At 45.2% G+C, this 26,923-nt stretch overlaps 1 protein-coding gene across 9 annotated transcripts in view; it reads left to right on the top strand.

Annotated features, from left to right (window-relative positions):
• The window catches only part of ERI3 (ERI1 exoribonuclease family member 3), a 125,173-nt gene that overhangs the window by 5,970 nt on the left and 92,280 nt on the right, over nt 1-26,923 (top strand). For 5 of the 9 annotated variants that reach the window (XM_032877578.1, XM_032877580.1, XM_032877582.1 and 2 more), the window contains one exon: nt 8,888-9,165. The exons of 3 other annotated variants lie outside the window; for them this stretch is intronic. In XM_032877578.1, the coding sequence (XP_032733469.1) occupies nt 8,911-9,165 (255 nt within the window). In that variant the 5' untranslated portion in view covers nt 8,888-8,910. Of the gene's footprint in view, nt 1-6,866; nt 6,973-8,887; nt 9,166-26,923 lie in introns of all 9 variants that reach the window. One more of the 9 variants, XM_032877581.1, reaches the window with a different exon arrangement.

Genomic DNA, 26,923 nt, shown 5'->3' with positions numbered 1-26,923 from the left:
GCAAACACTGATTCACACTAACTTTGTGCCTGGCCCTGTGCTGGGTGCTGGGAATACAGAACTGATTAAAATGTGGTCCTTGCCCTTAAAGATCTATGGGAATCTCAGTGTTTTTCAGAGGTTTTAAACTCATGCATGTGAAAAAATTAATCTGATGCGTTTCTTTAACGCTACTTGAAATTTAAAAATACATCAAAGGGTCTTTAAAAGAACAAACCAAAGAAATTATGCTTTTTTTTACACACACATGCACACATACCTCTACCTGCTATCTTACAGCTTTCTCACCAAACGCTCTGAAAATTATAGTAGGAGAACTAGATTAAAATTTTAGAATATAGTGAAACAAAAAGTTATGTACAATATAGTGAGACAAAAAGTTATGACATAGGAATAGAGTGTGTTACTGGATCACACTTAAGTAATTAACTTTCTGATGGAGTATTGGAGAAAGCTACTAAAAGGGAGTTTGGAGTTGCATTTTGAAGAAGGAGCCTGGTGAAAATGGAAGTAACATTCCAAAGCAGGGGGAGTAGCATTTGCCAAGACATAGATTTGTAAAAGGAAACATCACATTTGGGGAAGCATCACATTTGGGGACCTGAGCAAGAGCTAGTGGTTACCCTGGCTCCTGCCAGTTTCTCTGCTCTTTTGGGATTGTGTTTGTGAGGAGGCTTTGAGTTTCTTGTGCTCCATTTGTTTTAGTCCAATGCAACCCTTCCTTTTCCTGCTTTTTTGTACCCAGGGCTGCAATTTGTTTTTCTTGTTAAAATGTTGGTAAATGTATTATGAGAACAGATTTGGGTGATTTGGACAGACCCGATCATTGCTTATGGCTGAGTTATTTTTAGTTAAAGTCACACCTTACCTCAAAGGAAAAACTGAAGTTGATATGTGTTTTTAGCCCTTTTGTGGATAGGGGACTCAATCAAGTGGGGAATGTGGGCCCTCAAACATGGGAGAGAACAGGGCCCCGAAGAGCTGAAGACCTCTAAGGCTTAGTTTTCTCGTGTGTAAAATGGAAATACTGTTCCCCCATTTTGCTTGAGAGTTAGGGGGATGAAATACATAGATCACTAATACAGTGCCTGGCTTCTGGCTTGTAATTGTGTTTCCCTCTCCTCTTTCTCATGCATTACTGACAGTAGTTCCCTTCCATTGAGTGCTTAAACTGTACAAAGTGCTTTATATACGTTGTGTGGTTGCACTGAACCCCAAAGAGATAGGTATTGTTATTATAGCTGTTATTATTAAAAATATGTGGTAGAGGGGCTGGCTCAGTTGGTAGAGCATGCAACTCTTGATCTTGGGGTCATGAGTTCAAGTCCCATGTTGGTGTGGAGCCTACTTAAAAAAAAAAGAATATGTGGCAGAGTCAGGATTTGAACCTAGATTTGTCTGATTCCAGTGTTTAAACATCTGGGCTGTGTAACTCCTTGTTTCTATACCAGTTCCATCTTGGAAGCAGGGGAATGGCAGGTTCTTGGTACCTCTCCTCTGGGGTCAGGTGCTGTCTACAAGTGTGAGAGGTGCTTAAAGGGATAAGAGTACCATACTCTGCCCTTTGGTCATTTCTGTCCTACTTACGGTGTGTTAGAAACAAACCTTTGTCCCCTCTCACATGCAATGGACATCACAGCTGACTTGTAGGACATTGCAAAGAGATGTCTCCCAGCTTTGGCTCCTCGAAGGAGTTTGCCCAACTAGTGGTGTAGTGATTAGTTAGCAAACAGCAGGCAAATCACAGTCACTTCTTTTTAGGTGCTGCCTTGAGCTGCTGAGACGGCTAATTGAAAAGGAGAGTAAGCCTCCTGTGGCCTGTGATGTTGCCATCGGAATGTGGTGTTCCCAAAGGTCTTTAGTGACTGTAGCTCTCCTAGTAATTTAGGGTTAGCAGCTGCTTCTGATGCTGAAAATGTTCTCCCTTGCTCCACCTTGGAACAGAAGCAGCTGTAGCTACTGGCCAAGGGAGTGACAGGTTGTAGAGAGCAGGAGAGTGTTTTGCTGAGGTGACGACAGCTTTAGAGTTCCTGCTTCCATTCTACTTTGGGGCCATCAGGAAGCTGTGTAGAGAGGTTCCAGGGCATGTCAAGCTTTGTTCTGCCTCAGCCTCTAGCTTTCAGCAGACTAGGCCGAACCCTCAGGCCCCCAGCCTCCACGGTGAGACTGCAGAGAAGCTTGGGAGGTGAGCGGTGAGGCCTGCTCCTTGTGTTGGGGCAGTGGTCTGAGACCCTGGTGTGGGAGTCCGGAGCCCTGAGTTCTGTTGTTACTTGCGATGTGAGTCTTGGGCAGTCCTTTACTCTTCTGGGGCTCCTTTTCCCTGGCTGGCTGAACAGTGTCTCCCCTTAGGTTTTCTTTCACCTTTAACAGTCTGTGATTTTCACAGAAAGTGCTCTGGCAGCAAGGATGCATTCATTAGCTGGAAGATGATGACATTTGAAGGCATGCGGTTTATTTAGATTTTTCCCGGGCCATTTTTAGCTGCCTAATACAGAGCCTGTGACTGAGTGGTTCCGGACACATATTACTGTGCTCTCTGCTGATGCCTCCGTGCCTCAGGTACTTGAACCCTTGTGATACTGTCAGTCAGATTGGGTCAGGGACTTGCCCTGGACTGGGACCTCGGGAAGCTGTAGCTCTCTCAGGTGCTTCTAGTTGGCTGGACTCAGAGCCTGCCTCTAGTGCCTTAGAGTTTCTCTGGCGTGTGCTTCTGCCTCCCAGTCTAGTTTTTAATGGAATGGATTGAATCCAGGGATGGTGCCAGCCTAAACCCTCCCCAGGGATTCCAAGTACAGTTGACCCTTGAACAGCATGGGTTTGAACTGTGCAGATCCAACTTACTTGTCGATTTTTTTCAATAAATACAGTACAGTACTGTCAGTGTACTTTCTCAGGATTTTCTTGACATTTTGTTTTCTCTACCTTTATTTTAAGAATTCAGTGTATAATACATATGTAAGATATGTATTAATTGACTCTATGTTATTGGTAAGGCTTCCAGTCAACAGTACTATAAGTAGTTGTTTCTGGAGAGTCAGAAGTTATTGGCGGATTCCTCTCTGTATGGGGGAGTCAGTGGCCCTAACCTCTGAGTTGTTCAAGGGTCAACTGTATGGGCCGTTGGGGAGATGGGGTGGGTGTAGACCCCATATTTCATGATGGCCCTCTCTTCTTTCCTATCCCCCACGTTCCTGTGGTCTGTGTATGTGGATGTTCAAGGATGGCCCCCTCCCTTTGCTCTCTCTTCCTCCCTCAGTAATGGAAGGCTGTAAAATGTCTATTTACCCAAGACACCAGAATGACTCCTCTGTGGTTGCACTAATCTGGTGATTTGGTGCTTCTCTGGTCTCTCAGGTAAATACAGATTGAGGCTTTTTATAAAGGCATATTATTTCCCTCATTAAATGTGTGTTTTGGCACATGCGTTATTTACCTGACTGACAGTAATGGCTGCAGAGGAGCCATTGGTGTCTGTTGTGTAAATACTGTGCACAGAGACCGTCCTCCAGGGGCTGTGGCGCAGGCCTGTTTCTCCAAATCGGACTGGCCCCATGGCAGTCCCTATTTACCACTCCCCTGTCTCAGTTGGGGGCTGGTCCTTTCATTTTGAGGAGGGAATCATTTATTTTCCTCCTTGCCATGGGCTACTTACTACCTTTAATTGCTAGGAGAAGAAAAAGGGTGTCTGAGAATAAAGGTGTGTAAGTCTTGGTCTCTGATGAAAGATAGCATGCAGAAATACATAGAATCATAAACTGTTCCTTTTGAATTCTGCCCCTTGACTAGATACTTGAAGTCCCAGTTGATGATACAAGTTACAGGCTTAGAGTCTACAAGCTTGGGACGAAAGTATAAAGCAGCACTAGGAAAGGGGCATCCCCAAGAGGCCAGAGGGTGCAAGGCAGGTGGATGCCCCTGCAAGGGAGTGCAGGGCTGTTTCCTGAGAATGGTGGCAGGAGTGCCCAGTGAGGAGGCATTGAGTGGGGGCTCTTAGCATTGAGACTTGATGCTTTAAGGACTGGCTTTGGCTCTTAAGGTAGACTGTAGGCTGTATGCACAGCCTACCTTTCATGGGCAGTATGGAGAGATTGAGCCCCACATACCATCTCTTCTCTCTCTCTCTTTCCTCCCCCCACCCCTTTTTAAAACTGCATTGAAGCATATGGATTAAAAAAAATTTTTTTTAAAGATTTTATTTATTTGAGAGAGAGAAAGAGAGAGAGCATGAGAGGGGGAAGGGCAGAAGGAGAAGCAGACCCGCTGCTGAGCAGGGATTCAGGGCTTGATCCCAGAACTCCAGGATCATGACATGAGCTGAAGGCAGTAGCTCAACCAACTGAGCCACCCAGGCGCCCCTAAAAAAATAATTTTTAGACAGTTTGGAATAGGCCAAATTTACATGCAAGTTGGAATTAATAGTACAGAGAATTTTTTGTGGAACAATTTGAGAGCTAATGTTAACTTAATGTCCCATCACCCTGAATACTTTGAGTGTATTTCTTACATGCAATGACATTTTCTTACCTAACCATTGTACAACCAGCAAAACCAGGAAATTAATATTGCTACCTTACCTCCTAATTCTGAAATTCCATTCAAGTTTGCCAGTTGTCCCAGTGATGTTTTTTGTAGCAAAATGATCTAGTTCAGAATGTGCATTGCATTTAGTTATCGAGCCCCTTTAATCTCCTTTAGATTTTGCTCAGTAAAAGTTTTTTGACATTCATGACCTTGATACTTCTGAAGATTATAGGCTTGTTATTATGTAGACTGTCCCTTAATTAGGGTTTGTTGGATATTTTCTCATGATTAGAGTTAGATTATGCATCTTTAACAGAAATATCACAGAAATGATGCTTTCTTCTCATGGCCTCCTATCATGTGGTGCATGATTTTGATTTTTCCCATTGTGTTCATTTTGATCACTTGATTAAGGTGATGTCTGCCAGGCTTCTCCATTGTATACTTCCTGTTACAGTTAATAAGCATTCTGTGGGGAGATAGTTTGAAATACGTGAATATCCCTCACCAGACTTTAATTTATTAATTAGTTAATTAATTTGTGTATTTCAGATTCATGGTTTCCTTTTTTATTCAATGCAGTGTAATCTGTTAATATCATTATTTACTGCCAGTGGGAGCCCCTTCAAACTGTCTTCTGCATCCTTTTGATTAATAATTCCCATCATTCTTTTAGCGTTTCCTTGCTTTCTGGCCCCAAAACAAGATGTTCTAGATTCATCTTGTACTTTCCCTGCCATAGTTGCAGAATTAGCCATTTCTCTGAAGAGTTCTGGTTCTTCCACTGAAGAATGTTATTTAGAAGGCAACGGGTGCTAGGTGTGCTTAGTGCTGCTGGAGTGTTGCTCTGCTTCTTGACCCTTCAGTAGAGCTAGAAAACAGATGTGTGTGTGTGTGTGTGTGTGTGTGTGTGTGTGTGTCCATATTCACAGTTATGTCTAGCTTATTTATTTATTTATTAAAAAAAAGATTTTATTTATTTATTTGACAGAGAGAGACACAGTGAGAGAGGGAACATAAGCAGGGGGAGTAGGAGAGGGAGAAGCAGGCTTCTTGCTGAGCAGGGAGCCTGATGTGGGGCTTGATCCCAGGACCCTGGGATCATGACCTGAGCCAAAGGCAGATGCTTAATGACTGAGCCACCAAGGTGCCCATGTCTAGCTTATTTTTATATATTATATATCAGAAACCATGAGTTCACACTGTTTCCTCCAATTTCAGTTTCACTCCATGTATTTTTTTTCTTCATTCCATATTTTAATTCCATCCTGTAACAGTGAGAAACCTGGTTCTCATTACCCTTAATATATGCCCTTTGATCAATCCCTCTGTATGTAACCAATCTCCCATTTGTTACCATTGCTCCTTCCCCATCTTGAATGCCTCTTTTACCTTGCCTGTGACTCCCTACATCAGGCTTGCTCCCCTCTTCCCTATACCCTCTACACCCCACATGGGCTCTGACATGCTGTGTCACACCTTCTTGCCTCTATACAGATGCCTTACTTACTCTGCTTGGGCTCTGATACCCTCTACCCCCATGGCCAGACTCGTCTGCTCCCCCCATTTCAACTTGTAGATACTATGTTCCTCTGCCACAACTAATGACTCTAAAGCCATAAGAATAAATTTTTTCAGGAAGGGAAGAGGAAGAGCTGCCCTCTGTTTCTTGACTTGAGTTGAACTTGATTTTTAGAAGTAGAGGAAGTGTGGAATCCAGTGATTACTGACATGTGGAGGATTGGTCTCCTACTATTGTCTATTCTCAAGATTTCCTGTAAGAGAAGCTTTTTTTTTTTTTTTTAAAGATTTTATTTATTTATTTGACAGACAGAGATCACAAGTAGGCAGAGAGGCAGGCAGAGAGAGAGGAGGAAGCAGGCTCCCCACTGAGAGAGCCCGATGCGGGGCTCGATCCCAGGACCCTGGGATCATGACCTGAGCCGAAGGCAGAGGCTTTAACCCACTGAGCCACTCAGGCGCCCCAAGAGAAGCTTTTTGATGTGGGTGAAATCAGTTGAGAAAGCAAGGCCTGCAGGCAAGAGGACTCCTGGTCATTAATGTGTCATTCATGAAAAGGGATAGCACACATATAGTATGCCGTATGGGAGGCCTGGAGCATTCTGGGCATGCAGGAGATTTGGCATTAATTGGATATATAGGCTTCAAGTAAGGGGGGGGGTGTCCAGGCTTGGCCAGGCAGTAGTAGTATAGAATAGTAGTAATAGTAATAATAGTAAGCTATATTGAGCCCCTATGTGCCCAACACTGCTCTTAATGCTTTACATGTGTCCTCTCATTTCATTCTCACTTATGGAATAAGAACTATTGTTGTCATTTTACAGGTGAAGGATGGAAGAACAGAGCTTGGCCAAAGGTGCCATGGCAAATGAGTGGCTCAGCCAGGATGCAAACCTGGAAGGCCTCCTTAATCATGATGCTTAATTGCCGGTAGTGTTTGGCAGATGGGGTCTGGTTGACTACATATACTATATACACTCGCTGTGAATATTGACAAATATTAGGACTCTCAAAAGTCCTTATCCATACAGCCTGACTTCAAGGAGTTAGAGGAGCATTCTAAGGCCCTGAGGGACTTTGGGTCCAAACTGTAATGCATAATCTGAACAGAGTGGCTCTCCCATCTCAGCAAGGCTTCCAGTACTGTTCAAGGCAGGGGGACGTGTGTGTGTGTGTGGGGGGTGATGTGAAGTTATTTTGGATTCTGGTTTTCAGAGGGATGTTGGCCCCTTTGCCTTTCCAAGGGATTCCATAGTGAAATCCAAGCCAGCCTTTGTCTACCCTAAGCTGAAGAGTTGGGGCTGCGTTTTTGGCAATGCAGTAAAGCCATGGTGAAAGCAAGCACTGTGCTCTGTAGGATCCATGAAAAACTTCAAATACTTTTCAGTCTTAGCACTTCTGAATCCCCATGGAATCTCACTACGGGGATGGGGAAATCGAGGACCCACATGTGTCCTAGTAAATATGCAGACAAGTTATTGTAGGTCATTCAGTGCGTCAGGGAAGAGCCAGAAGGAAAAGTGATACTTGGCATTGTATGCGTCCATTCAGGTAGTGGTCACCTCATTGCCTCCGAGTGTGTCCTGGACTTCACAGGCTGCTACCCTCCTCAGCCCTGCAGGAAGGAGCCAGTGCCCATCTGCCGCCTTTCAGAGGCAAGCTTTGGGCTCTATTAGAACGGGGCTTCGGAAGGCATAAACTATGGCCATTTCTGCATTGAGCAGTGAGATATCTCTTTTCACTTTGAGGATTAAAGCTGAGGGAATTTGAATATTGGTGTAAGATGGGTAAAAAAAAAACAAAAAACCAAAATTTCTTTGTTCCTTTTTTGTTTTTTGGTTTTTTTTTAAGGAAGCCTGAGTTATTTGTGAATAAAACTTAGGTTTTGGTGTTTAACTTTTCTTAGCCCTCTAAAGAGCAGACATTCTGCAAATTTAAAGGAAAAACTTGAAAAGTGATTTGGATTTTTTTTTTTTTTTTTGCACATGTTCACTCAGAAAACTTTACTAGACCTTTTTTTCTTTTTCTTTTTTTTTCTTTAAGCAATGCTCCCATTACTGCCACATCTGGGTTTTCTCTTTTTCTTCCCTATTTAAAAAAAGTCCCGCAGTCATTTAGGGTCTCTAGTAGAGAGTGAGTCTAAAGGCAGCAAACGGGAAGGGAAGGCCTGAGGCTGTTGCCAGCTGTGCTCTCCAGGCGTCATTCATTCCCCCAGGGTGCTACTTACTGGTATGGGGGCTGGGGAATCACCAGCACATCAGGAGCAAGCTCCCCGGCTGGGCTGCGTTCCATTTCACCTTGGGAGACCAGAGGGAGGGAATGTGGAGGTGTGCGATATGGACTGGAAACCCAGGGGCAAATGGCTTGTCATGAGCTGAGGAGAGAATATTTGGCATTTTCCACTGTTTGAGGCTCCTTAGCTCCTAGGATGGATTGTGTGGCTTTGTCACCTCATGTTACTTTGGGAACTTTAGCTTTACATTAACTTTTGCCACCCGAGAAATGACCACAGAATTTTTCTCTCTCTCTTTTGAACTTTAGAGCTCCGTTTAAAGATGAAGGCCAGCGTGGCAGATTGTTCTGAGGATGGTCTTGGAGACTCAGAGCTGTCATAATGCTGCGGGGGCCAGTATTAGGGTCTTGAACTGCAGTAACGAATACTGTTGATTTCGAAAAGGGGTCCGGAAACACTGGGGAGTGGTTCATGTTGTGGGACTATTCCTGAAGACCAGATGGAACAGGGCCACCGTGGGAGGGGAGTAACCCAGGCTCTTTGTTCTTTTTTTTTTTTTTTTTCTTTTCTTTTTCTTTCTTTTTTTTTTTTTTTAAACTTTCCTCCCCTAAGTTTTAGATGCTTCTGGATGTTCAATGCTAGCACCTTTACAGACTGGAGCAGCTCGATTTTCTTCATATTTACTTTCAAGAGCAAGAAAAGTGCTGGGCTCCCACTTATTTTCTCCCTGTGGTGTCCCGGAGTTCTGTTCCATATCCACCAGAAAACTGGCGGCCCACGGCTTTGGCGCATCCATGGCGGCAATGGTGCCCTTCCCTCCCCAGAGGTATCACTACTTTTTAGTGCTGGACTTTGAGGCCACGTGCGACAAGCCACAGATTCATCCTCAGGTAACTGTTGCATCATTGCTTCAGAAAAGGGGGGGGCGGGCAAGGAGGGAGGGAAGTTAGTCTTGCTTTCTGGGTTCCAGAGGAACTTTCTCATGTCTTCCTGGCTTCTAGCTACTCATCGGGAATTCCTGCCTAGGAAGCTGGACTTGGTTCAGGCGTGCTTTAGGGTAAGGTAGACCTGACAAGTCTCTGGAGAGAATTGGGCATATTGTTTTCTCTCTGGTCTCGGCCTTTGGAAATCGAAATATTTCCTAATGTCCCATCCTTCCTCTCTCCTTTCCCTTCCCTCCTTCCTTCTCCTGCTATTGCTGCATGTTATTTTGAGGAATATTGTGGAAGTCAGCCCCAAAGATGGCACCCAGTGACCCTTGCCTCCTGCGATTCCTAACCCTTGGTAGTTTTTCTCCCACACTGAATTGGGCTAGCCTTGTATAACCAGTAGACTAGAGAGGAAAAGCCATAGTGGGCTTTCTGAGGCTGAGTCATAAAAAGCGCTGCGGTTTGCCTTGCTCTTTTGGATCACTTGCTCTGGATCACTTGCCACCATGCATCGAGGGCTCTCAAAGCGCCTGGGGAGAGGCATGCATCTATAGGAACCGAGTTTCTTAGCTAAAAACCAGTACCAGTGCCATTTATGTTTCTTGGTGCTATCTCGGAAGTGAATCTGACTTCAACCTCAGGAGAGACCCTGAGCCAGGCTGGTCCACTGAGCCACTCCTTCCTGGCTGGCAAAAACTGTGAGTTAAGAAGTGATTATTGACGTTTTAAACCACTAAGTTTGGGGATGATGTGTTTTGCAGCATTCGAGAACCTGAAAAAGTACAACTGTTGGTTTGTTGGAAAGGAAAATGTTTTTGCTTGCTTTTTTTCCTGTCATCAACTGAGTTCAGAGACCTTTTACCTTTTAAGGTAGTGCTACTAGGAGGTTTGGATTAGCACAGAGGCACCTGTGCTTAGAGATATTGGCATGCTTGATGTCTCTTTAGGGGGAACGATTGGGGGCTGATGTGGCAGTTCATTGTGCTGTGGGGGCCTTTAGTATGCCCGGCTCTAGGACTGTTACTCTTCCCTGTGGGCCTGGGTTATTAGGAGTGTAATTTTGGGATGTGTAGACATGTTAGTCTGGAGCAGCATTCAGTGGTAGGGAGGAGGGGGCAAGGGGGGGGATGGTAGCATCAGGCACTTGGGAGACAGGGAGGAGTGGGGTCCATTCAAAGATGAACTGGGTTCATTTCTCATGGTTGTTTTTTTTTCCCATGAAGAGGTTCTGTCTTTAGAATAGTAGATTATTTTCCATAAAGCAGATGCCACCACCCTTTTACCTTCCTCCTTCTCTCTTTTCCTGTTCTCCCTTCAAGTAGTGGTCTGTCTTTGGGAGCATTGGAATTAGGCCTGTGGAGGTTTGGGAAGACAGGAGCAAGATGAGGAGAAGGTCCCGAGGGGAGGAATTTTGCATAAAAGGAATATAGCTTGGGTGCTGCCTGAGCCACACTTACTTTCTCAGCCTCTTGCTCCTGCCCATTCTCTAGAGTCTTCTCTGCCTCCCCAAACTATTGGAGATTCTTTGCTGGCTGTTTCTGGGTGGTGGGTGGGAATTTTGGTTACGTAGATTCTCCCAGCTTAGGAATCAAGGATCCAAATCATCACACACCATATTATTTCCCTTACTGATGTAGATTTCAGTTATTGAGTAAGCCCTAGTGGACATGAGTCTAAGATCCAACACATCCCGATTGCCTATGATTCATCCCTCTTCTCAACTCTTAATCACTTGGCACCTCCTTTGTGGCATTTTCTACATTCTGCTTTCTGGCACATGCTTGTATATGCTTATTTCTGAACTTTTCAATTAGATTGTAAGCTCAGATAATTTTGTAGCTCTGTTCTCTTGTCCTACAGAGAGTCCCATCAATGTTGCTGAAGGTGAAGCTTGATTCATGTCTCAATTCGGTCTGTCAGGATCACCTTCCATCTCTCTTTGAAGGGCATTGTTCTTTTTAGTTATTTATTGCAATGCTAAAGATGTAATGCAATACAGATTTAAATCACTCGTATCACCAACTTCCCACCCAGACTTAGGCACCAAGGCCTTCCTGACCTAGGCGGAGGTAGGACTTCTTGCCGTTTACCAGGTTCTGGGCCTGATTGAAGATTATCTCCAGAATCAATGAACCCTGATGATGTGATTCCAAGGGCACTTAAAGAATTGGCTGCCCTAGTTCATTACTAGAAAGCATTAGTTGTTGCTTTAGAGAACTCAGGAAGAAGCATTCGCTATCTTGCTTATCTTTAGAAGGGGGAATACGAATGATCTTGGAAATTATAGACCCGTTAGTTTACTGTGATTCCAGAGAAGATACTTGACCTGATCGTCAGATAATCAATCAGCAAACAGCTAGAAGAGCATAGGGTACTGAGTAATAACTTACATGGGTTTGCGAAGAAGAGCAAATCCTGTCAGATCAATCTAACTTCTTGCTGTGACACAGTGATGGATTTGAGTGGATCTGGGGTAAGTGATAAATGTAATGCATCTCTACTTCATTAAGCCTCCACAATGCTGTGATCAACAGGTGGGAAGGTGAGTTGGGGCCAGGCAGCTCTTTTGGACTACCCATTGGATCATTCTCAGGAGAAGGATGGGTAGCTCAGGAGTGATTTGAGAGTTGTTTGTGGCAACTTAAAGCCTATCTCTCTTTGGAAAAAAAAACATCTTCTCTAAAGTTTGCAAGTAGCAGGATCCTGACAGGATTCTGAGGAATCTTGAAGATGGTTTGGAGAATTTCTCAGTCCCACATAGGCTAGCGTCCTTCCACTGAGGTTATCATAGTCATGTTGTCATTAGAGCCTCTGGGCTGTGTAGGTCTTCCAGTCAGCAGGGGCAGTGGAGAAATTGGAAAAGCTCAGATTAAGAGGGGGAAAAAATCATTAGGGTACAAAAATAGGACTTAGAAGAGAAGAGAAATTGAATATGGTTTTAGTGACTTATTTCTTCACATGGGAGGTGTTCCAAGGAGTATACTAATAACTTGCTCTTCATTTTAATAAGGATAAAAAAAGAAATGAATTTAAATGGAAACAGATTGAGATTTGGGATGAGAATGAACGTTTAGAAGAGACTGGAAAAAATGGGCTGCTAGCTGAATCCAGCCCTCTCTATTGCCCTCTCAGAATAGCTTAATGGCTGTCCACTCGACAGAGATGCTTTATAGGCAAGGTCTCTGTGCCTCCTGGGGACGAGCTTGGAACTGTGAATCAGCCTTCTTCCTCCCTGGCTCCCAGTTGCTTTGAATACTCAAGGCATCTACACAGTACATTTCCAGTCCTTATGAGAGTGTGCCGCTACCCCTTGGGGGTGGGGTGTAGGAGGGAGAAACAAGTTTGGGTCCAGGATCTATCTGAATGCTTGTTACGGGGCTCATTTTTCTGATCCATCTTTGGTCTTCAGAAGTTCCTGACTCAGCATATTGAGACTTTCTTAAGGAATGGTACCGTGAAAACGAACACGTATAAGCTCTGTTGTACTTGGGTGAGTAACAGTATTGGTTATAAATGTGGTAAAATACCTGGTACTTTCCGTTTGTCATCATTTTTGCTGTTTATTTTTGTACTTTGTTCAGCTAGGTGTAGCTGGAGTGGTTGGTTTACCAGTGATAGGCTTCACTTTTCTGGGTTTTGCACTCATTTTGATTTACATTTTAATTCAGATTAACATGGTAGATACTGGCAGAATATGAGACTTTCACATTTGAAAACATTTTTCCGCTTAAATGTTAATTTAGATGGTTTAAATTGCTTTAGAGACTCTAAGTTTGAGGAATAGGATTCCTTTCTTACTTTAGGAGTTGTTTCCTGATAGGGAAGTAGGTTTTTATCTGGTTTAGGAGAATTCTGACTCCTTTCTCCTGGTTAGCAGGAATTCATGTGCTCATTTTAGTGTGGATGTGCATCGAATAGTGGTGGTTGTGACCCTGAGGCCCAGGGAGCAGCCTGAAAGCTTTGGTGGGATCTTTAATTGTCCATCTTTAACCTGGGGGCAAGTTCTCTCACCACCTCACTGTTTAGAAAGGAACAAAGCAAATGTGAGGACAGTGAGGTGTAGGCCTTAGCGCAGAGGAGAAGGAAATAAAACGTCACCTATCCGAATGGCCAGGGAGAGGGCCGCCCTGCTCTCCTTGTCTGTGGAGCAAAGTCCTGGCCACTGCCTCCCGTCCCTCCCTGAGTTCCCTCTGGCCGTCCATCAGGCTCCTGGGTATGGTCTTTTTCTCACTGCTCTGCAGCAGCCCTGTGACTGTTTTCCTTCTCATCTGTATTCAAGTGCCCATAACTTTGGAGAAAAATGACCTTTGGGGTTGAGGTTTTCTAGTGTTTGTCCACAGGGGCTTTTCTTTCTTTCTTCTTTTTTAAAGGAAACCTTGAAGAAACTCCATCTGCATTTTGAGTTAGAACTATGAGTAAAGGGGTTTCTCTTTTATAGAAGATTGTCCAGATGCTGGGTTATTTTGGGAGGGTAGGTGGAGGAAGGTTAATGGTGACAGGAGAAGGAATAATACGGAAGAGAGGCATTTGGAGGATTTCAGTATGACTTAGAACTGGTATATCATTATTAGTCTTCTGTGAGAAAGACATTTTGGGAAACTTTACAGGAAATTGTTAAGCTCCCTACAAATCAAACTGTGTCAATTCCCTTCTCCATTCAGGGCTAAAAAGCAGGATCCCCCAATCCTTTCCCCCTGCTCCCAACCAGTGTGCACACACATACTATCTTCCTATGTAGTCACCTTTCCTTCTCCCTGCTCTTGGTTTCTGCACCCTCCAAGTGGACGGAAAGGCAGTTCTCTAGAGAAAGAACCCACCCGTCCTGCCCCATTCACTTGTCCCAATCCCAGCTCCTTCAAGTAGGAGGGGTGCAGCCAGGCTTTCTATTGGGAGGGCCCAATTGTTGGGTTGTGGGCCATCCGCCTGTGGCCCCAGTCAGCCTGCGCTTTTTTTCTCTACAGACAGGCGAAGGCGCTGACGCTATTCTTCTAAACTGGGAAATGAAATGCAAAACCGACGTTAATGTAACATTATGGTTGAGATTAAATGCACCAAAATCAGGAAATTCAAAGTTATGCTTCCCACAGCAACTATAATTCAGCCTCATCTGGCGTGTGTAGTATTTTGTGTTAGTGCGGATGGTGTTATATGTTAAGACATTAAAGTTAACACCATAAGCAGAGCACAAAATGCTTGAGGGGGCTGAGTTATGACGACTGTGTGAGCTGTAAGTGTTCTTGCACAGGCTCCTGACTCCTGGTATAATTTTTCCCCTGCCCATCAGACCAATTATTGCCTTTCTTTTTAGTTATATTTCTGCTTTAACACATATCTTTTTCCAGGGTCACCATAAATGAATTCCTCTATTGGTGGCCAGTGATGGTGGTGGGAATGGGACAGCCCACTAGGCGCTTTTGTCCTTTTTGTTGCTGCCTCCATAAAAGTGGTGCTTCCCCCTCCACCTCCAAAAGCCCCCCTCCTTCACAGATGGCTGTTCCCTGGTGGTCCCTTACAGGGATCCCCACCCCCCACCCCCACCATCCCTTCCCTCTGACTGTCACTGTGGCTCCTCACAACTGCTCCCTGAATGGGAACAAGCATTTGCTGTGTCCGGGTCTTGGCCTTGTTGTAACTTCACGTGAAAGCCGAAGCGCCCTTCTTTATTTGGAGCAGACATAGCAATGTCGAAGTAAAATATACATCCCGGGAGTGGAGCACCGATGCGTGGTGGTGCTGCCTTATGTGTTTGGCATAGCAGAGGCAGAGATCGAAGTGGGTTTATTTGCTCTATTCACACTGCTTCTCTTTCTTCCCCAGGGTTTATACCTTTAAGCTGCTGTGGTGTGTAGTTAGGGCTGTGGAGTCGCCTGGGGGTGGGACCAGGAACTTTCCTTGGGGAGCATTGGGTCATTGGTAACAAAATCACCACATAATTTAGTACAAATCAGGAAACCTCCCCCTAGCCTCTTATTATCCTGGTGGCTTCCCCAGGGCTGAGACAGCTGTTGGAATGCAGATTTTGTTAGACACTGGGCTAAGGTTGGTGGTGGGGAAGAGCTGTAAAGAATAGGGCCATTGATAAATGATGAATGAAATCAGGGACTGTAAACGAACAGTGACACTGAGCTGCCTTTTAAAGTTTTTGTTGGATACGACAAAACCAACCAAGTAAGCAAAGGAATGGGGAAGACCTCATTATAACTACCTTAGAGGCAATGAAAAGGCCTCTTTTTACGCTTTGGATAGCAACTTCAAGCTCCGTGTTAGATGCTGGGGACATAGAAACAAGAAACAGTCCTTGCCCTCAAGGAGCTGGTAGTCGAGGATAGACCTGCATGTAACCACTGTTAAGCATTTGATTATATCCTGTAGATAAGTACTTGGTGCAGTGGGGGCTCAAAGGAGGGGAAAGATCAACTCTGCTCAGTGTGGAGGAGGGGTCACATAGGCCTGATGTTAGAGAAGTTTAGGAGATCCAAGAGAGCCAAGTCAGCCTATGGCCTCTAGAATTGTTGTAGCAGGAATGAAAGAAGGTGCTCACAGAGTAAGCCAGGATGAATTGACCCGAGTCTGAAAAACTGACATGGATTGCAGGGTTGTTTGTGGAAATATTGAAAATGAGGAAGAGATAGAGTGAAGGCTTTGAATGTGACAAATATTTCACTGTTTGTTTAGTAGGATTATCTGTGTTGGTTATGTGGTATTTCTCACATTCAGCCGAGAAGGTGGTTTTTGTTTGTTTTGTTTTGTTTTTAGCAGCAGAGAGGGGCAGAAGGAGACTCCCTGCTCAGCCCGATGTGGATCTCCATCCCAGGACCCTGGGACCATGACCTGAGCTGAAGGCAGACACTTAACGGACTGAGCTACCCAGGCGCCCTGCGGGCTAGAAGGTCTTAGTGGGATCTGTGAGAGTATGAAGGCTAGCAGAGGTTTGAGAGAATTTTAGCCAATAAAGTGTGGGCAAAAACGTAAGGATCAACAAAAAAATATGTAAGCTGAGGCCTTGAAGCATTGCTGGGGAGGGCTAATCGGATATCCCGGTGCTATTTAAGGTAGCACGGGGTTGGGCTACTAGGCCTTCAGGGAAAAAGAAGGGCTAGAGAATGACACGGTGGCTCCCTCTGACCCGCACAGAACTGGCAGTTTGGATCTGGATCTGCGAGACATCCTTTGGGAAGAAGCTACCTTCCTTAGACCGGATCCGCCAAACAGATAAGCTGGCTGACTAACACCGAGAGATTAGATGGAAGGGTTAAGGAAGAGGCAGGCGGGCCTGGGTAACAAGAGAAAATGTGCTAGAGCAGAAGTGTTAGGATGGGGGTAAGCTTTTCCTCTGAGCAGGAGCAACAGGTACACAGCCATAGAAAGAAAACAAGTAGTTTGGGATGGGGGTAGTGAAATGAAATCCAGAGGAGTATTTAGCTAAGTCCATAGGCTTCACTTCTTCCTGCCTCCATCCTGTCTTGTTTTTTCTTCTCTCCGATATTGATTACATTTCTTACTTTGTAGACTGATCTCAGTTGTTTGACATGAGAAAACTGATACTAGGAGATGCTTTCTCCATCCCTTTATCTTGTTGGGGAAAAGAATCCTACATCATTTTGATTAAGATGCCACTGGGGTGATTATTTTTTATTTTCTTAATGCTGGGTGTTCACAATACTTGAAAAAAAAAAAAACCAACAAAAACCCCACAGCTATACATTTATGTGATGAGTTTTGAGCTCTAGCTGTGAAAATTGAGTCATAGCCTAAAAGCCTGAAACAAGAGTGTTCCCAGATTGACACTAGCCCCCCAGGCTGGCAGGTCTGCAGCAAAAGGGTGAGTAGGCTAGGACAGGCAGACAAGGGTTTGTAAGTGTAGAGTGCTGCCACGGGCAAAGCCCCATTCGGCACTGAGAGAATCAGAAAGGAAGTAAGTGGACCCTGGAGGGAGAGACAAACATGAGCAAAGCTTTTAATCTGATGTGCAGGTACCTTGGAATAGCCTGCTGTTTTGGTCATATCCCTATAGGTAGTGGCCAGTGGACGATCTTGGTTTGTGGGCAGGAAAACACATCTGTTATGTGATCAGTCCACTTCTGTTCCAGTACCGTGGTCAGTGTCTAGTCCTAGGGAGGCCTTTCCCAGCCAAGGGTTGGCCTAAAGGCTGAATGCTGGCAGAGGCTCTTATTTGAAGATGCTGATGTTTCTGAAAGGAAGGGAGCATACAGGGTCCCACGGTGACGCTGGGGGAAAGATGGTGAGCCAGAAGAGAAAGTGTGAAGGTGTTCTTGAATGGAGTAGAAGAAACAGAAGGAGATGTTGCAAGCCAGAGTTCATGGGAATGGTGGGGAAGGTGTTCGAAGGTTTTAAATAGAAATGGACGTGGGGAACCTGATTAGGAGGCATTATTTGAAAGAGTGGTTCGTAGGCTGGACTAAGGTAGTGATGGTGGAGTTGGAGAGAAAAAGTTACGTGCTGTAGCTTTTAGATGTGCTGGGAAAGAAGTGAGCTTGAGAACCATGCTTTAAAGTAGCCGGTGGCTTCTTTGGATACTGGTGGGCCCCTGAGGATCAGTGGCACTGAGATTTGGCAAGGAGTAAAAGTGGAACCTATGGTGGTTGTAAAAGGGGTGCTCCGAACTGAAGATTCCTATCAGGGAGCACCGATAAGCTGAGTTCCTTAGTGGTGTTGTAAGTAGGATCTTTTTGATGAATCATTTGGCCAGAAGCCTAGGGGAGGTAGGTAGTGATGATTAGGTAGATAGCATGATAACTGGAAAGAAAGCTTGGAATCTTGCTCTCCAGAAGCGTGATAGAAACTGAGAGTCATAGGGCGCCTGGGTGGCTCAGTGGGTTTAAAGCCTCTGCCTTCGGCTCAGGTCATGATCCCAGGGTCCTGGGATCAAGCCCCGCGTCGGGTTTTCTGCTCAGCGGGGAGCCTGCTTCCTCCTCTCTCTCTTTGCCTGCCTCTGCCTACTTATGATCTCTCTCTGTCAAATAAATAAATAAAATCTTAAAAAAAAAAACAAAACTGAGAGTCGTGGCTTGAGATTGTGGTGTTTTGAAAATAGAGTTCCAGGGAGTCTGTCTGAATTGTTCATGGGTGCTTTTTTTCTTTCCCCAGTCTTAGCAGCATTTGAATGGAAGGCCAACTGATGGACTGAAAGGGATTGGTAGTTAATTGGGGACAGAGGAGGTAGGCATTGAAGAATGGGTATGAAACATGCCATTTTGATAAGGTCTACTTTCACTGGAAGGGTAAGTGGCTAGAGAAACAAGGCCAGGGGTAGACCTTAAAAGGGAGTTCATGGTGATGGTGTAGAATGTAGCAGTTGGTTGATGTTGGTGAGGAATCCCCAGCTTGGTACCTCGGGATATTTGTAGGAATTGCTGGGATCCTGTTCCAGATATGTGCCCACAGTTAGGTATTTCTCAAGAAGTCTTCATTGGAGAAGGATCCAGAGCTGCTTTTTGATTCATTTGGACAGAAAGAAGGTGTTTTTTTCTGGAGAGGAGCACGTATTGTCATGAAAGAAGACCTCTTATTGGCTCCCTAGCAGAGAGTTGCCAGCTTGCTCAGTAAAGCTCTGGGGTGTGACTTGCCAGTTTTTCTCCCCTGGATTGTGGCAGCAAAGAAAATGAAATGTCTGATGGCTAGAGCCAGGAGTGGTTGGCAGAAAAGGGCTTGTCCCAAGTGTTTGAAAGTGGGCCAAGTAAGGGTTTGCTCTAAGAAAGGAACTAAGACTTGTGGCACAGATTCTCACTTGGTCAGTATGAGGAGATAATCTCATAGATGTTCTAGACTAAACCTTTGTTTGTCAGTGTGGTGGAAGAACTAGCAGCATCCTCATCATGTAGGAGGAGCCTGTTAGAAATGCTGTTAGAATATCAGACCCTACTCCAGCACTAAATAGAATCTGTAATTTGACAAGATCTTTGGGTAATTTGAAGTCTGAGAGACACTGCTCTAGTCTAGACCAGTGGTTCTTAAACTTAGTCAGAATAGTGATCAGAATTAACCTGGAGAGCTGGTTAAAACATGGATTGTTGGTCCCAACCTCAGGGTTTCTGATCCAGAGTCTGGGTTAGAGGCTAGGAATTTGCATTTCTGGTAAATTCCCTAGTGATGGGATGCTCCCTGTGAGGGAACATGCTTTGAGGCCCACTGACCTCCCAAGCTTTTTCGTCTATAAAATAGGTCAGCGATTCCTGCCTGCCTTACAGAGATGTAAGATCAAATGAGCCAATGTGTGACAAAAGTGTTCCGTGCATTGTAGGCAGGATGTCAGTCTGTGTATTGCTTGCTCCATGGTCAGTGATTTTAAAAATCTGCTGTCATGCCAGCACAACGGTTTTCCTGTCCTGGCTTCTGGCCAGCAGCTTTGTACAGAGAGCAGGGAATCTATGAAGCACCCCATGGAACTAAGCCTTCTGTGAAGAGACCAGTAGCCCTTTCAGGAGCAGGGCCTCCTGAAGCCCAGCCAGTTTCTCTGGTCTCCTGCCCAAGTTGCCTGGCCAGGACCTCTGTCTGCCTGAGTGGGCCTGGGCCTCTCCCGATCACCTGTTACTCCAAAGTACTGGATCTTTGGTGCAGTATTTGCACTGATTGGGAAAATGGTCTTTGACTAACCAAGCCTCTGATTCGTCTTGTGATCCTGAGCATGTTACGTGACTTTTCCTCACCTTACTGGTTGAGTAAATGAACAGTCATTGGCTGCATGTGCCCAAGTCCCAGAATGTGGACCCTGGATCCCCAAAGTGAGGGAAACTGAGGGAGAGGCTATTCTGATGAGAAGTAATACAACATAATGGTTCAAAGCATAGATTCCAGAATTGGACTCTGGATTTGAGCCCAGTCTCCACCACCTACTAAGTACAAGTTACTTGTACTCTTCATGCTTCAGTTGCCCTACTGGCAAAAAGGGGTTAATAATAGCACCAGTCTCATAGGACTGTTGGGAGGATAAAGTGTAAGTGCTTAGAACAGTGCCTTACATGTCATAGCGATAGGAGTTAGCTCTTCCTAGTGGAATTAGTACTAGTAGTCTTCTTAATCATGGCATCATTGCAGGGTACTGAGATAGAGCAGGTGGCTGGGAAGAAGGCCCTGCTTCTGGAAGCGTAGAGAAAGCCTTTAGGCCTTCTAGCAACATAGTGGGTAGAGCTGAAGCACCACCTACAGATCCTTTTTTCCCTGTACTGGAATGGTAAGTTGGACTTGGAACCCTTCCATTTCCATGCCCTCCCTTAGTCCTGCCTCTGGGGGGGCCTCTCCTTCACCCGGCCCCGAGATTTGCTTAAATTAATTGTATGACCAATATGTATCCAGGTAGCTACAAAGGAATCATTTGGTTGTTTGCTGCCCTGGAGGGTTAGGTTCAAAGAGGCCACTAAGATCTGCAGTTATTTACAACTGAGTATGTAAAAATGCTTGAGCTGAGGTGGATCCAGAGTCGCGTGAAGGTAGACACAGACAGGCACACTCCTGGGTGAGGATGCAGTTTTGAAAACTTTTGGGCCCCTTCATTTAGTGGTATTATTATTTTTTTAAATTCACATTATAGTAAAAGTGGATTATAAATCATTCTGCACACTGCCCCCCCCCCCCCCCCAGTAAAGAATAGCACTATTTTCAGCCTCTTTTCTACATTTTAATTGCTTTGGGGTCTGTAGGGATAGTGAAAACGGACATGTAGGTGAAAAACCAGCCTTTTAAAGCTCCGGTTTTTTACCCTTCCTTGTCCTGAAACTTGGAGCATCAGCTCTCATCTGTCAAAGTGTAAATCAGCAATTAAAACCCAAACAGCCAAATGCCAAAGATGACCTGAAGCGCAAAGCAACTGACAAACAAGTCCGGACAAATCGACGGGTAATTTATAAGCTTTGCCCTAAAATCTAATTATTTGGCAATTCGAATTTGCAGCCAGCCAGGGCTCGGCAATAAATTTAAACCGCCATAAATTATTTAGGAGCAGGCTGTGGTGTAAATCAAAACCACGAGTGTTTGTTTAAGAAATAAGCTCCTTGTGCATAAAATGTCTTTTTTTTTTCCCCCAAGGGAGAAACTGTTAAGCAAACCATGCCCTGTTCGTTGCCCAGTGTAGCCCTCACTTTCCCCTCTCAACTTCCCCTCTTCCCTGTGGCCAGGAGGCTCCTTGATCCCTTGAGGAAGGGCCTGCCTTTGCATGGGACTTGTAGGCAAAACCCAAGTATTTGCAGAAAACTCATGTTTTTGCCATGTACTGCTTTTTCTACCTTGTGGTGCCATGTCGCTTTTGGATTTATCAAACCTTTCCTTGCAGGTGTGTTGCACAGTTTGGTATTTTCTTCTGAGGCTGGAGGGAAGGGGTAGGTTAGTTGTTACCATCTCTGAATTGAAGGAATGCCAGTTCCTGGGTTGAGAGGAGGAAGCCATGAATAATGATTTGCTGATTCCCTTATTTTAGACAGGACCATAGGGCCATCAGCTCAGGCAAAGGAGAAACTGTGCTTTGGAGAAAAGGTCTGTAAGAACGTGACACTATTAAATCTTCTGTCCCATTGTCAAGAAATTCCAGCAGTCTAACCTAAGTCCCTTCTCCTTAAAAATCCTTTTGTTATTGTTGTTCTATCTTCAAATATAATCTTATCACTGAAGACACTTTAGTTGAAGGGAATTTGAATACCCTGAAAGCAACCTACACATTTATTTCTTGTAATTTGCTGATTTTAGGTGTGAAATTTCACTTGAGATGCTATTACACTTTTGTCCTCAGTTAATCAAGACAATCTCTGGTGTCCCTCGTTGAGCAACTAGAAAGCAGCTCTGTCTAAAACCTTTGCTCCAACTTATATCTCTGCTCACTTAAAAAGGTAAAAGAATATTTACTTAGTTCTTCCTTTTTATCTGTCTTCTCTCCCCTTAAAAAAACAAAGAAAGGTTTGCTGCTGGCATTTTATTGAGGGAGACAACAGACACAGTAGGTTTGGAACCCTGGATACTTTGAACAATTCAAGTTCTGAGGCTTTTGTCCTGAGTTGTCAAGTTGTGGCTAATTCCCGTCCACCATCAGCAGACCAGCTTTTGGGGACTATTATGCTCTATCCTTGGACAACCTAGTGGTCCAGGTGGCTTGTGGATAGTGAAGGGTGACCTGCTGTCCCAGTTTTAGCTCTGAAAGTTTTGTGTTCCAGGGAACCCTGGGTCTGGACAGACAGAAAGCTGGATGTTGGTGGTTTGTAGCAGTTGAGGGAGGATGAGAAGCCGCTTAAAGATGAGAGACAAGGTGCTTTGGGGTGTTCTATGTCTGCATTTGAATTCTGTCTCCACCACCAACTTTACCCTGTTTGTCACCTTCAGTAGATCACTTCATCTCCCTGACCTGTGGGAAGCTGTGTAAAAGCTGAAATGTTTCTCTTAGAGCCAAGTGCTTGGCTTCTGCCTTGCCATTTACGGCCCCCTCTGGTGTTACTCATCAGAAGCGGAGAGAGTGAGGTCTGTGTGCCAGGACAGAGCTGGGTGCTGGAGATGCAGACCTAAGGCTCCGGGTTCCCACTGTCCCTGCCCTCAGAGCATAGTGCCATCTGCGTCCCTGTCCAGCAGTGGTCCTCCAGGACTTTCTGCCCAGGAAGGCTACATTCTGTGCTCTGGTAACTCGAGAGCAGTCTCTCTTCCGAGGAGATAGCAGGCCAAGCTTCCTAAAGACAGCCTTTCAGCCTGGAAGAATCAGCTCTTGAACTGTCAGATTCTGAAAGCTGGGAGCCCTGTTCTCTTAAGTCTCCTTTCCCCATTTGGAGTCCCAGCTCTGTCCCTTACAAGGAGTGTAACCTCGAGCAAAGCACCACTTCTTTTTGGTCCTGAGTTTATCTGTAAAATAAAAGATCTTAGTGATTCCCACCTTCTGAGTTATTAGGAAGCTTCAATGAGGTCGTTCCTGTTAAGCATCTGGCGGAGGGTCTGCTATGTAGTAAACAACAAATGGAAGGAATGAAATGATTCCATTTTCCATGTGGCCCTGAGGGTGTTGGGGCCAGCTCCTCTCTACCCTTTGCCCAGACTCCTAGCCCCTCAGACAGAGGAGCCACATCTCCTTATATTTGTCTCTATGTCCACACCCAGCCCCTGCCTGGTAAATAGTACGTGCTTAATAGTGTTAGTTTATGAGCTGCTGCTGCCGCTGATAGGACCTATCTTCCAGGATTAATAAGGGTAAGATAAGAAAATGTATTTGCAAGCACACCTGTAAGTTGAAAGTCCTAACACTCAGTATGTCCCTCCTCTAAGATGTTTATCGTAGTGTGTTGTTCATTAGTTGTTCAGTATCTTCTCTGCTCACTAGTCTGTGCACTTCTCCAAAGCAGAGGCTACATCTTCCCTCTAAATCCCCACTCCCAACACCCATATAGTGCCCTGCTCCCAGTAGATGCTGCCCAGGTGGTTTAATTGAATGCACATGACGTACGCATGTAAGGAATTGGGAAACTGTTAGAGGAGGAAGAGAGGGCTGGTGCACACACACTGGTTCTTCTTTCCTTCCAGGTGCTACCTCTGCGTAAGAAGACACTCAACTACTCCTAAAAACTTCCTCCCAGGGGAATGAGGAGATTGAGGGAGGGAAAAGTAGGAGGGGCAGGAATAACAGTTTGATCATCATCAGAGCGCCTGCCTCCCGAAGCTAGCACGGAAGCACAGCTTCCCAAGCGCCTGGTTGGAATTAATGTGATCAATGTGTAACTTTGATCTTACCTTTCCGATCCTTATGAGCCAAAAACTGTTGGCCTGCTCTGGGTGCACTGGCTGCAGAGTCATGCCCCCTTGGTAGAGATTAGGGTTCCTCTCCCATGAATGGGCTGTTGGGGCCAGGATTTTGAGGTTCTGGGCTTGGATGGGTAATAGGCGAGGGTTAAGAAGTACCAAAGTGAAATTCTTTGTGCTCTGACTCCTCAAAGGGTCTTCTGTCAGAAGCTCTTCTTTCCATCCTCATTGGCTTAAATGAGGATGCCAGTATGCAGGGTCACTGACACAGCAGCTACTGATGGTGCTGAGAAGGGGTGCATGCAAAGTTGTGTTCTAAGATTGGCTCTTGGAAGTCCCTCTTCTTGGGCTTGGGGAGAAGGCCTGGTTGATGGACCTCTGGAGAGGTATGTTTAGGATAGGTCCAGTTCGCTGTGTCCCTGGCCCCCAGGTCTCTCTGGGATCTCCCTTCTCAGTTTGCTTAGAGCTGAGGCTAGCTTCTTCTTCGTCCCTGGAAGGGTACTACTGAGTGTGAGCACGGGTTAGCTCCATTTCCCTCGGGGTGAGGGAGCCAGCAGCAGGAAAGGTGGAAGAGCAAGCTGCGGTGGGGAAACCCAAAGGCCGTTTTCAGAGAATCTACCGGGGATGCCGACTTGGTGCTGGTCAGAGCAGGAGCTGAAGCGCTTACTATTTTATAATAAATACTAATGAAATTCTAGATCTGTAATAACATTTCAGATATCTAAAACAAACCATGTGCTTGTAAAAAAGTGGAAAGAGATCAACTTTAAGCCATAAATTCTTGGTAATAGAAGGGTTTTTTCTATTTATGTTTGATAGATATTTTTGTTTCCAGAGGAATGTCAACTCCTAATTTCATAATGTATCATGGGCTTAAGAAAATTGAATTTAATAAAAGCCAGAGATGAATGGCATCCTTAAAGGTCCCAACACTTGTCTTTATTAGCAGGACAAACTGCAGGTCTCCAAACACTGCTTCTCTCCAAATGAAAGTTTAAATGAAAAGTACAGTTGTGTCACAGGTTCAATTTCATTGTGGGCCAAGCTAACATTGTTAGTGAGGAACTGGCTGTATTTGTTTCTTTAGACACCAGGGCAGCCAAACTCACCAGGCTGTGGAGCTCCTTCTGGGGAAGTGCTGCTTCTCCGTAGCAGGAGAAGCAGGATACATCAGAAATTCGGGCATCCGGTGAGCCCCGCTTCAGAGGGAGTGCTTGGAAATCTTGGCTGTCTGGTTTTTCAGGGGGATCAGTATGTATTTTTGTGTATGTGTGCCTCCATTTTATTTTTCAGCACAAAACTGTCTTCTGCCAGGTCTGCTAAGGAGTGTTTTGTGAGGAGTGAGAAAGACCCAGGGGACTGGGGGAGTCTCCTCGTCTCAAGTGGGGAGGAAAGGTATCACCTAACCTAAGCAAAAGCTGGGGCCTCCTTGCCATTGCCCCCTCTGCCTCAGCCTTGATGCCCTTCCTATCTCAGGGGGCTCCTGTCAGCTTCCCCATTTGGGGGGATCAGCTGGGGAGGCCAAGCAAACAGAACCTCTGGGTTTTTCTGTCATGAAATCTCACTGCCTTGATTGGGTCTTCAGTCCTGCTTTAAGGTGTTGGGTAAAAATAGATGCTTTAAAAAACAAGCCCGATAATCACAGGTGCGTTTGAGGGAGAGGCTCCCTGGCTGCCGTGCGACATCAACGAGATTGGCCATTTCTCCCATCTTCCCACTCGTCCACGTCCTGCACATGGTCAAGTGTCAACAGCTTCCGTACTGCTCCTCCAGGCTGTCCCTGGAGAGAACCAGTTTGCCTTGACTTTAGTGATACTAGAAAGATCCCCTCCAGAACTGGGAACCTGGGGTAGGGATGCCGCTGGAGCTGACTACTGGGGGCACAGAGTGGGCAGAGCCCCCCTTCACTCTCTGCAGTGGAGGCCTTTTCCACATGCTAATTTTACTCGGAGGATTTTGCTTTTATTTATTTTTTTTATTATTTCCTATTTGTCTCTTCCAGATGTTTTCAGGGCAGTTTTTTTGTGTTGTAAACTAATTCCATTCATGTTTTAAAAATTTATGAAAGCGCTAATAAAAATGTCAAAGTGGTAAAAATGTTAGCTTTTCCTCTGCTTTGATTAAATTTTGCAAACTGTTTTTGAATATTAAAAAGCAATAATTTTTTTTATTCTCTCTCTTCACTTTCCCTTTTCTCTCTGGTGCGTGTGTGCTCTCCTGCCCTCTCCCCCCTCTGGTGCATTCCTCCCTTCCCAGGAGCGATGTGGGAGGCGTGCTGCACAGCCAGCGTTCTGCAAGCCTGTTTGCACACCAGGACCTTGGCGCTGTGCATCTCTATTAAATAACGGAGACAAATTAATCTTAGAGACACCAAACAAATTGTCACTCCTCCTCCTTCTCTTCCATTACGTTCCAGTGGACTGGGAAGGGCTGGCTAAGTGATTGGGGGGAGCAGGCTGGGGGAGGGTGTACTGCCTGAAAGAAAGGTGGGAAGCACTAGCTCCTATTACTCTTACTCAGTTTTCTGCTTCTCTTTAGTATCCCCTTTGGCTTTATTTATTATTTATCTTTTTTTTTTTTTCTGAAAAACGAATGAAGAAACTCATCGGTTCTGCTTAAACTTCAAATGCAGAAGGCTCTGATTGGTCTTATGGCTGGTTGTCTAGGTGACTGGAGATCCAGACCCATCCAGGGCAGAGGCCTGGGCAAGTGGAAGCAGTGGGGCTACTTTTGTGGGCTCCGGTAAATAGGCCTCTGGCAGAGAACCAGTTGGGGAAACTGGGGCAGCTTGTGCTACTGTCTTCTTTCCTCTTTCCAGAGACAGTGGGAGTGGGGTGTGTGTCTAGTCCCTGTTGCCTGTGAGGGTAGTGACAGTGGGAAGGTTAGGATGGAAACTGAGCTGGTGCCATTTCAGTCTTGGGTCTGTTCTGTCAGGAGTTTAGGAGTCCAAAACAGTCCCTCATTCTTGAGTTCCTTGAAATGGTTGGTTAAAAAAGTGTGT

This window comes from Lontra canadensis, unplaced genomic scaffold (genome assembly GCF_010015895.1).
Source record: "Lontra canadensis isolate GAN:19392208 unplaced genomic scaffold, GSC_riverotter_1.0 scaffold60, whole genome shotgun sequence".
NCBI lineage: Eukaryota > Metazoa > Chordata > Mammalia > Carnivora > Mustelidae > Lontra > Lontra canadensis.
This window is presented reverse-complemented; position numbering and strand designations above follow the sequence as displayed.